Here is an 11678-nt window from a genome sequence, read left to right as displayed (position 1 = left end):
TAATTCAATTAATTTGCTATTTTGATAAATTAGCATGTGTTTTGTTGTGTTTTTCACATAATATATCTTCTATAAAAGGAGTATTATGTAATTATGGTGGTAACATTGTCGATATCAATAATGATATCACTTACTATGGAGAAAGTATTGAGTTTTGTAGTTTAAGATTAGACAGTTCATTTATTGAACTTAAAGTTTTAGTATGTTAAGGGATTGGTTGGAATTTGTCTAAAATTAACATTGACATTACTATGATGATGATGTTAGGGTGGATTGGCTAAACCTCATCATCATGCACCTATATATCTAGATAAGCATGTTCATTCATACGTAATCAAGGCTAGATTTTTCAAGGTTAATCACCTAAAAACATAAATATCGATCACAGTTTGATTGCAACTAAAAAGCATAAATATTGATCATAATTTGATTACAGTATTAGTAATGCAGTGGAGACATGAAACCCACATGTTCCACATTCATATTGGAGAGACGTCACCAACCCTGCGAGATGTAGTCATGTTAGTCAGTATTTTGATTGATGGAGGTCCTGTGATAGACCCTACAACTTTTAATAAAGATAAAATGCATCTCCATTTATTGGGACATGTCTTTTATTGAGGGATATAAGAGATTATATTAGGTTAATGTAGTTAATGAAGAATTTTGAAACCTCCTAAAGGGCTCGACGTAGATTGTGTTGCATTATTATGCTAAAGCATACATAATACGTATGTTTAGAGGCATGATCTTCACCGGTTTGATAGTCAATGCAGTGTCATGTTACTTTTTATCACTGCTTGAAAACCTTGTTATCATTTATAACTATAGTTAAAGCTCGACGATACTTGACTATTTGTATCATCAACCATGTCACGTATACATGTAGAAAAAATAGCAGATATTTATTATTCCTACATGTATAATTTGATATTATATTTATATAATATTTTTATATTAAATACTTAGTAATATTTTAAATTATGAATATGGAGTTATGGTCATGGAAGCATTTTAATATCGGTCATCTTTATGTTTGGAGAAACAAGATGCTGGACATAGTTATGGGAAGAAGACTCTTAATTTGAGCTTGGTAATAATAATTTTTAACTCGTTACAAATATAAATTTTAATTAAAAAATTGTTTAAATTAACAACTTGTCATGTTAGATAGGTTTGGGAGAGGTCTAGGCATTTTACCTAAAATTTTACCCATGTTCACGAGTTCTATAAGAACAAGTTGGATTCACGTAAGTCTCACTAGCTATATGTAACTCAATTATTATATTTTTTAAATGTGACTTTATTTTTTTGGTGTGAAAGTTCTTTTAATATATTTATTTTATGGTTTCATAAGTGATATGAATATTATACACTGAGGATACACTGAGGATTTGATAGAAGATATATTTTTTATTATGCATAAAGGGCAATGTTTTAAGACCAAAAATGGTTCTAATGCATTGTTTTACTATTGTTGAGGTGCATTTCTCTAATTAGGTAATGCATTAATGCATCAATTTGGATTGCATCAACACATCCTTGATGATGTTGACACACTTGATGACTTGTATGTTGTTAATCATTGAGGTATAATAGACAATGATTGGTCTGTGGTTCATATAGAATATGTCAATCTTTGGCATACAAAGAGAGATCACATATTTACAAAGTGATATCCACATATTGAATCCTATCTTTATATGTCTTGGTATATGAACATAACAAGGTGATTCATTATACCACCTTGGAGGTGTGTTACAAGACATCCATATGATAATATGTGTTAGCCGGCATGTATTCCGGACAATTATGAGACTTATGCACTAAGATATAATAAATTGGTGTGCATAGATTAGTTTTTTTTAGCATATAATAAAAATCTTATTTATATCTTATAAATGATGATTTTTTTTGTTATATATTAGGCGATTTTCTTAATGTGTGAGGGTCGAAGAGTCGTGGTCGCGGTTTGTGATACTATTAATGATATTGTGCACAACACATTCAATACCTGGTTCTTTTTATGTTGTTCTTCACTAGATAAAGTTAGGGAGGCTGAGTGTTTGGACAATGCAATGGAGAAGAATGAAGTTGTTTATCATACACGATGATGATATGCTTGTGATTTCAATGGTACAAGGCCATCGACGAGTTAATTTGTTTTTATGTAGTTTCATGATGTAATTGAACTGAGATTGTTTATTGTAATGGATTATTTTGGTGTGGTGATTTCGTTTCTTTAATTATAAAATTACTTGCTATGAAATTGTTATTTTTGTTGAATTAGTTACATTGAGTTTGTTGTGTTGAACAACAACTTGTTGGCTTGAGCTACTTTTTTTTTTTTAATTGTGTTTTGGTTGATATGAGCTAAAAGGGTTGACAAGTGTCAATGCACTGTATTTTCATTGGTCATGCATGTAGTGCATGTGTGACTGCTTAATGCATAGGTCGCATATATACCATATACGCAACCATTTGATCACGCATGTATTACATGCATGTCTTAATAGGTTGCACATGTTTTATATGTGTGACTTCCTTGACTATGCTAGATTGGAAAATATTCTTTCATTTGTGCTAGTTTGGAAAATACTTGTGGCTATTATGTTAACGTGGAAAAAAAACTTATTTGTCTATAAATACGTGTTAAACTATTTTTTTTGCATAAAAATGATGTTAAGTTGCCACAAACATTTCTTTATAAAAAAACAAAGAGAGAGAAAAATGTGACTTGAGTCATATATCCGATTAGGTTAAATAAGATGGTTTTATTTCAATTAGATGAAAAAAAAAGGAAATGATAATAGATGAATCAGATTTAAAAATAAAAGTAATTAGGATAAGCTGGGGAAAAAACTTTCAAAACGGAACAAACAATGTATCGCAATCAATAGCCTATCAAACACGGAAGAACAAAATGGGGTAAAAAAGATATAAAAATTTGGTCCTAATCAACCCAAGTTAACATGATAAACTTGTAACCCTGATAATCAAGATCAAGCCAACTCGGGATATCCTGTCAAACCTACAACCCAGATAATGCTATTGAAACAACTTGATAAAAAAATAAAAAGAATTATAAAACCCTTTAAAACAAAAACAACATGTTAACTTTTCAAACTCGTAACCCGAGTCATTAAACCCAAATCACCCAATCTAAAAAAACCAAGTCTAATTCTCAATCAATTAAATATTAAAGAATAAAGTTGAAAAAATAATTTTAAATTATACAAGAGGATTCAAAAAATAGCAATTAAAAGATTGAGAATCAAAATTGAATGACAAAATAAATTTTATATTTGATTGAATGGTAAAATTAAAAGGAAAATTAATCTAATAAAAGGATAAACAAAATTCAAATGAATGAGGTTCAAAATTGGCGTAAGAAACTAAAAACAACGTTTTGATTGAAGTGTGAAATTAAAAAGAACAATAACCTTTACAAAAAGACCAAAAAAAATTAGAAATTAAAACAATGAGGACCAAATTGAAAACATGATACCATTACTTTGAATTGAATGATGAAATTGAAAACCAATAAAACTTTTACAAAAGGATTAGGAAAAAAAATTAAAAATCAAAAGAATAAAAATCAAATTTGAGAATATAATATTTGGTAAATTGAGATTGAATGATAAAATTAAAAATAAATAAAAACTTTACAAAGAGGCCAATACCACAAATTAAAATCAAAAAAATAAAAATTGAAATTGAAAAACAAACAACAAATAGGTTAAGCTATAATTTTCAAGGAAGGAGAGAGAAAAGAAAAGAAAAAAAAAAGGCTCATTGGTGATACATACCACACCAACAGGAAGATTATATCGTGGTGCTTGTGAAAGGATATTTTTGAATTCTAGGAGGCGTTACATGTGCAGCACGAAGTGTGCGAGCACTTACAACAGCTCATGCACCAGTAATTTTTTTTTATTATTATTTTTTTCTGATGTTAAAAGACTCAATTTTCCTTTAATCTATGGCATAATAATAAAATAAAACCTCGACAAAAAGAAGGAAAAGACCCTCTAAACTAATTTAAATTTGTTAGTTTTCAATAACATTTTGTTCATTTCACTATATTTTTTTTCTTTTATTATTTTGTATGTCCAGTGAAATATCAAAATGCCCTCATCTGACATGATAACGATGTAAAAACCATCGTAAAAATGCAAAGTGCCTCTTAACTTTAGTTTTAATTTATTTTTATTTTATTGAGCGATTGAAATGAAAAAATACTTATTTGTTTATAATTAATTTGGTAATGATCGATAACCTTGTAAAAAAACTAAAATACCCCAAATTATTACTGTTAGAGTTCTTTCACGGTGAAGAAAAACTGTGAACAGCGATTTCACTCATAAGCTAAAGTGAAAATGACTGATCAAATTAGCTTTTGTTAATATTGAATTTCATACATTAATTAATTTTTAAATCAAATTATCTGCGGTTATAAGCCAAACACGAGGAACTAGTATCATCTTTGTGAATCATTACACCAACCTTTTGTCATAAAGGAGATGGAACGGTGACAAAGAAATCTAATAAGTGGGATTTATTTGTACATTAACCTTTACTAAGATGTTTTTTTCAAAAAGACAAAAAGAAAAAAAATGCCGCCAACAACACAGCAAATCACCATGTCCTGTCAAAACACAACGGGAAGCAAAAATAAAGTAAATTATGTGCTCTTATGGGTTTATTTACTGTTGTTTTGACTGTAATTCCTCCAAGAGGATGGATTCAAGAATCAATTTCTCAACCACTTTCTTACTTTTCATGTATTAAATAGTGAACTTCGTATGATAAACAGTTGGAAGCATTTACTATGAACATTGAATATAGATAGACATTACAGATTTAAAAACAACACTCGCAAAAAAGGTAGAGCAATAAAAGAAAGGACGACATAGAAGGATTCTTGAGCAGTGTAGTAGTTGCAACTAAGGATAGATTGAGCTGTCTTCAACACGAGCAGCAAACCCATGTCCTACCTTTATTGTTAGTTTACTTTATTTGTCTGCAGTAAAACGAAATTCCTTGGGACAAAAATAAGAGACAGGGTCACATGACCATTCAAAAAACAAAGGATTCTTGAGATGCCATCGTCGCCCCCAGATAACGACAGAGCATAAATAGAACAGCCCATAAGTTTTGGTTGGCAGGAGACTACGATAAACCAGGCCTTGATCACAAACAGATTTCCATAAGCCCGAATAATGTATAGGTAATGGCAACAAGTAGAGCTGAGCTGTCTGCAATGGTGGAACCCAGCCCAGCCAAGAAGCTCTTATTGCAACTTCCAAGCGTTAAAAGAGCAGTTGCTCTTCTCTAAACAAGGTCAGAACTCGGACCAAAGTGAACAAATCTAGATGGCCATCGATAGTGTCGGGTGATGTCGTAAAGATTCTCTCTCTTTTCAAATCAAGGAAAGCAGTATCCGACACTGCAAAATGAAGTCAAAACATTTTACCACTGAGAATTTCGATCACCTCAACACCAATGATAGGTCCATGCCTTGCTCTCCACTTCTATTATTAGATGATGATAGAAGTGACTTAATCATAAGAGTTTGTGGACACCACAAATAATGCTAGTGCTACTATAACACAGAGCAAGAACAGGCGGGGAATCACCAACAATCATAACAAGATCATAGGCTCCTAGGAATTAAAAACTGTTTCAGTGGTTGAACAAGAGCAGACGAAAAGACATGTCGCTGTTCTCTTATGTGTAAGCATCCTAATGAAAGCTCTTGGTAGCTCACAACAATAGACATTGACGCATTCCAGAACCCTTGTTTCAGGGATGGCCTGCTGAGCTCTCCTTTGAATAAACAAGAAAAAATACTGGACCTATGAGTTTTTATTGGAAGCTATTAAGAATACAAAGGAGTAACAGTTTGATGGCATAAATGATATATACATGCGTAACAAAATATGATAAAGCATCCCCAGAAGTAGCAGCAATGAATTTATTCAGAATTTAACAAGGACAAGTACTTAAACTGCATCAAAGTCGCTTAAAAATACAGCTTTCTGGTATCCATATCTGAAGAAGCAGATCATAAAAGGAACAAGTAGCCACTACAGAGCTGTTTTGTTCGACCTTCTGAGATAATTCCCTCTTTTGCCAATCTGCACCGTAAGCAAGTGAGCCATGCTAGGCATAGATTTCCATCAGTTCACCTTTCTCCTCATCAATCTTCACAATTGCAAGGCCATTGTGCATGCAAGCTGCTAAGACCACGCCTGGTACATATGGGTGGTGCTTGACTCTCCAAACTCCTCTCCCTAAACAAACTAATGTCTCATTAACTGGTTTTGAAATTGATCTTACATCCCATAGCCTTAGATACTCGTCATAACTACGAGTGAGTAAGAAATTAGGGTCACTGGGATTCTTTGCAATGCAACAGATATCCATCTTATGGATTTTATAATTCTGAAATACCAAATTGGAAGGATCGTCCCTTAAATCCCAACAACTGAATTTGCAATCATCCGAACCAGTGTATACCAACTGAGGTTGGTGAATGTCAAATGAAGCAGCCCATAGCTCAAATTCATGTGCTTCCTGGGACTCCGAAAAGGAGATTATAGATACAGAACTATCAGAAAGCCCCGCTGACATAGATGTGGCTGATGGGTTCCTGTCCAAACAAGGACACATAGAGGAGCTTATTTTTTCACCATCTATCCCTCTTAGAGATAGAGAGTCCCCTCCATCAAGAATTAACAACTTTTAATAACCAAACAAATAGTATAACAAGAATATGGATTTCGTAGTCAGTCGTTAAATTTGCAGTTCCAGTTCATATTAACTATCGTTTTCCTACTTTGTCTGATTGTTAGGTTGCACATCAATGTTAACCCTTTCCCTTTCTGAATCCCTCCCATCACAGGTACGAAAAAAGCCCTATCCCAGGTCTTTTGAGGCAATGCCAAATGAATTTATTTGAAAATTAAAATTTATAATTTATCTTGATTTATTTTTTATGATGTTATCCTGATTTTCTGATCTAGGTTTAATAGGTTAACTCGAGTTGATTTAATGTTATTTTTTATTTTATTTTTATTTTTATTTTCAATTTAATCCTTTAACATTGGATTGATTTGGGAATCAAACTTTATTTTTTATTTGTTTTTTATGAAATTATCAAAATTTTATGACCTGAGTCGCGAGTTAGGCTGGTTGACTCGAGTTTTTTATCTTTTTTTTAGTTGATCTTTTTTCAATTTATCTTTCAATAATAGATTGATTACATAATTTATTTCAATTTGCATTCCATGAGATTATCTTGATGTCATGATTTATATTATAGATTTAATTAGTTGAATCAAGTCAATAATTTGGATTGTTTTTTAATCTATCAAGTTGAGAGGTCCAATCAAATTAATCTATGTATACTTCTAATAAAACACAATACATACACACACACACATGACCGACTAGCATGGACATGGATATAGTGCAAAGCTGAGATGCCACTAGTGGCCGTTGGAAGGTAAACATGCAGTGGTGCTGTCACTGATTTGGTAAAAAGAAAAAGAAAAACCTTATTAAATGGAGTGCATGATGTCTGTCCAAATGCAGCTACAAATTATATATATGTAATCGATTGTGGCATGGAGCTTTCTACAAGTCCTTGTTTTTATCAAATTTTTTTTCACAGGAGAATGGCGATACGGTAATGGTGGGGCAGACTTGTGCTCTAGGCATAGCTCAAAACTTCAAATTCTGTCTTCTCCTCTCACTGAGATGTTGGCGTCGAGAATATATAAAAGATGGTAAATATCGAAAGAGAAGATACATTTTCCTTTCTTTTCATGTTTTGTTTTTCCTTTCCTGCTCTAGTGGGCAACTAGCTATCATTGGAGAAAGGAAACATGCGAGTTTGCGCAAATATTCTATAGTTTATGGGGAATCGGTTCTATTCCTTACAAAATTTATAATTTTAATTACGTTTTTGGACCCCAAATTCGGCCATCTACTTGTTAAAAAAAGCTTAAAACTTCCACCGCCACTTTACTATAAAATAAAGCCCAGTGATGCATGTTGCTTTCATGACGAGAGCCGTCAAGATATACATAATTAATATTTTGTTCAGGATCCGTATATTTTAAGATTTATTGGTGAATAAAAAAAGCTTTAGGATGTTGATTGCTATGTTTAAAGTAATGAGTCCGCTTTCAACCCTCTTGGGGGATTTATTTATGTGAATTATATAATCCATGGTCCGTGGCATCCATAGGTCTCATGTTAACACATGCTTTAGAATCGCGATTCATGTGTACGTACAATTCAAGGGTAAAGAATAATGAGTTTTTTTTTGGTATCACAGTTAAAAAAAAAAAAAAAAAAAGTAATATGATGGAAAAAATAATTAAGAATCTAGTATACTTTTAAAAGTCGTAAATACCATCTATAACTTATATTTCATAGTTTTCATCTTCGACATACGAGTCGTAGATAACATTTATAATTTTATTCAAAATTTATATTTAGAAACCCATTTCTTCCTATTTTTCTCTTTCCTTTCTTCTCCTCCTCTAACCACTAGCCTTCTTCACTCTCACAAGTGTCACGAACCTCTTTCTCCCTACCTCCCTCTCTCTCCATTGCCAGAAACACTCATAGTAGCACTAAATCACATCTCTCTCTCTCCACCATGGCGACCCGTTCTTTTTTCAGTCAAAATAGCCACTATTGATTACCATCATCACCTATATTCTACATTTAGATGTAGATTAAACATTTTTCCTCTATCAATTTAATGTAATTTATATTAATGTGTTAATTTAATTTTATTGAATGTTAGGGTTTTGAATTAATGATTAGGTTAAATAGATATAATTTAAGTTGATAATTATTTTGTTTTGATTTGTTATCTAATATAATTCTGTCATATGTTTTGATAGGTTATTTATATGTTATATACATTGGACTTGATACTTTTAGTTTCATCCGACCTTCGATTAACATAGGTCTCGTTGCACTATTTTGACATTGTTGAAATGCACTATCCAGATTGTGTAATGTGACAATTTGGACTATCTTAACATATATTGGATTATGTACATACCAATGACGAACTGCACGGTATTAGTAGTCGTGAGAAGTATGAGGGGAATTTGTTGGTGACTCATATATCATACCTAAATCTCTAGGATGCTAGGAGAGATAATGTTTTTGAGGCATTACATCCAACGATTAATGTAGATACCTACATGAGATAATATCTGTCCATTACGCGTTGTTTTGTTACACTTACATGGTCACGTTTCTTGAAATATTCATGCAATTCGATGCATTATACGCCTTAATATCTAATACAAGATTGATTAGTATGTAATATTGTTTTACATACAACATTTATTATATATCAAATTAATTTTATTATGAATGATGACTATTATTTAGTTTTTAATGTACATGTATAGATTAATTACTTGGTATAAGAGGCTTGAAAAGCAGCAACAATTATCTATGAAAGTGTTGATGATATGAAAATTATTGTGGCCAATATTAAGCTTAGTTTATGTTATTTATTCTCTCTAAATAATGAGTTAGGATTTTTTTTTTATACAAAATAATCTATATAGGAGTATTTGTTTTTATAATGTAAATAGTCATACATAGATCGTAGGTGGCATCCAACATTCGGGAAGGCTACTTCTGGAACCTCCATTTTTCTAACATTTTATATTTTTCATAGATATGTCAAATTAATTGAGATTTAGACATGCTTCGTTATTGACTTTGCGTTGAGAAAAAGGTGGGAGAGAGGCTACCCTTTTCTATGAAAGTGAAACAATTTACATTACCAATAAAAAAAAATAATATTATAATAATAGTTGTAAACTATTTTCTAATAAAAAGTTTGATAACATATTTCATTATTACCAATTAATTTTAATAAATGAGTTTTGACTAAGTTTAACAACATATCAACATAATTTTGCAATGTAAAATCTATATTAAAATTAAAATTTATTTGAGTTGAATAGCATGCAAGTGTGTTTGAAAGTATAGATAAAGTTGTTTTTTAAAATGATTTTTATTTTAAAACATAATAAAATAATATTTTAAAAAAATTATTTTTGACATCAACGCATCGAAATAACATGAAAATATTAAAAATATATTAATTTAAAATAAAATAATAATAATAATAAATTTTTAAATTTTTTAAAAAAATATTTTTAAAACACAATTATAAACAGCCCAAATCACTTAGCAAAAAGCGGAGGGGTTGGAGTCACTGAAAGGTTATTACTTATTATTTTTTAGATTTATAAGAGGGTTTTTTTTTGTGAACATATTATGTTGAAGATGATGCATAATGCGTTGCAGAAAAATAGAGGCAAATTGTAGAGGAAAAGCTTATCTTGGGCATTCAATGGTGATTATATATATAGTTATAGTTATAGAGATGTGATGATGATGTTGGCTTAATAAAAACAGAAAAAGTTGAGAGTTCCGGCAAATAATGCAATGATGCAGCTGTTTTTTTCGTCATCAACAAGGAAAAGATCCTTATTGTTTGCTCTTTGCATTCATCTGTCAAACTCAAACATAAAGCAGGCTTTGTGTAAGCGTCTGCACTGGGCGAAATGTTCAACATCAACCACAACTCTCCTTCTTTCACGCGCCAGTTTTTCTGGCTTGCACGCTTTGTGTTTTTCCTTTAGTTAACAACAGCAATCAGTCCTTTTATTTTAGCAAGACAAATTAATTATTCTTCACAATTTTAAAAGCTACTAGTCGCAAATGGGATCAATTTTTTTTTTCTAATTTTAGAAAAACAATATATAGACATTAGAAAGTTAAAAACTTGATGGATAAAATATTTTTAAAATATTAAAATAATAACATATTAAATGGTATTTAAAAGTAAAAAATACTCTAAATTGAAAGGCATTTAGGGAAACCTTTCCCTAATAAAGATGGTGTGAAAGCCAAAAAATAGAAATTGCTTTCACTTAAAAGGCAAGTTAATGTCTTATCAAGTATAAGAGGGGAAAATTAGGTTTTAATTGAGGAAAGATACAACAAATGCTAAAAATCGATGACGAGAGCAAATATAAACAAAAAAGAGAGAGAAAAGAAGATATTGAGCTATATACAGGTCTTTTGATATCTATAATAAAGCTTTTGATGTCTTCAAATAATTAGATTGTTTATCCTTCAAAAGAAAAATTATATTTGTTTTATGGTTTTTGTTAAGAGAATATTGATCTTTTAGATAAATATAGATCTTTTAGATAAATATAGAATGTATGGCATGGTTATAAACCATTTTTTTTATAAAGGTAATGAAATAGAAATAAGAAAATGATGAAACTAATGATTGGTAGAGAACCTTAATCTTTCTTTTGAATTGAAATTCGAGATAAATAAGTATCAAGAGACAAATGATGGACAACGAGTTTTATTACTCTCTCTAAGTTTGATATTAACAATAAAAAGAGTGACATATATGTCAACAGTTTACTTTAATTGATAACACTGAAAGTTTTTTATTGATGAGTCATGATTATTGTTTGATTATGATAGAGTTTCCTATGTAGTTTTAAGAAGTAAGATTTATTGATGAATTATATGGCATGGTTGGTAAAAGTTTTGCTGCAACAGGAATTCACAGTTTAAAAGATTCTTTTAAGGCGAGTTAG

General features: G+C 30.8%; 1 protein-coding gene across 1 annotated transcript; it reads right to left on the bottom strand.

Moving 5' to 3' along the window:
- Positions 1 to 6015: 6015 nt before the first annotated feature.
- LOC118044790 (uncharacterized) lies at positions 6016 to 6675 on the bottom strand. The gene is given in 1 exon segment (XM_073403559.1): positions 6016 to 6675. A coding segment is annotated over 1 exon segment (660 nt).
- Positions 6676 to 11678: the final 5003 nt, after the last annotated feature.

This window comes from Populus alba, chromosome 12 (genome assembly GCF_005239225.2).
Source record: "Populus alba chromosome 12, ASM523922v2, whole genome shotgun sequence".
Lineage (NCBI taxonomy): Eukaryota > Viridiplantae > Streptophyta > Magnoliopsida > Malpighiales > Salicaceae > Populus > Populus alba.
The sequence above is the reverse complement of the archived record's forward strand: the minus strand, read 5'-3'. Positions and strand labels throughout refer to the sequence as shown.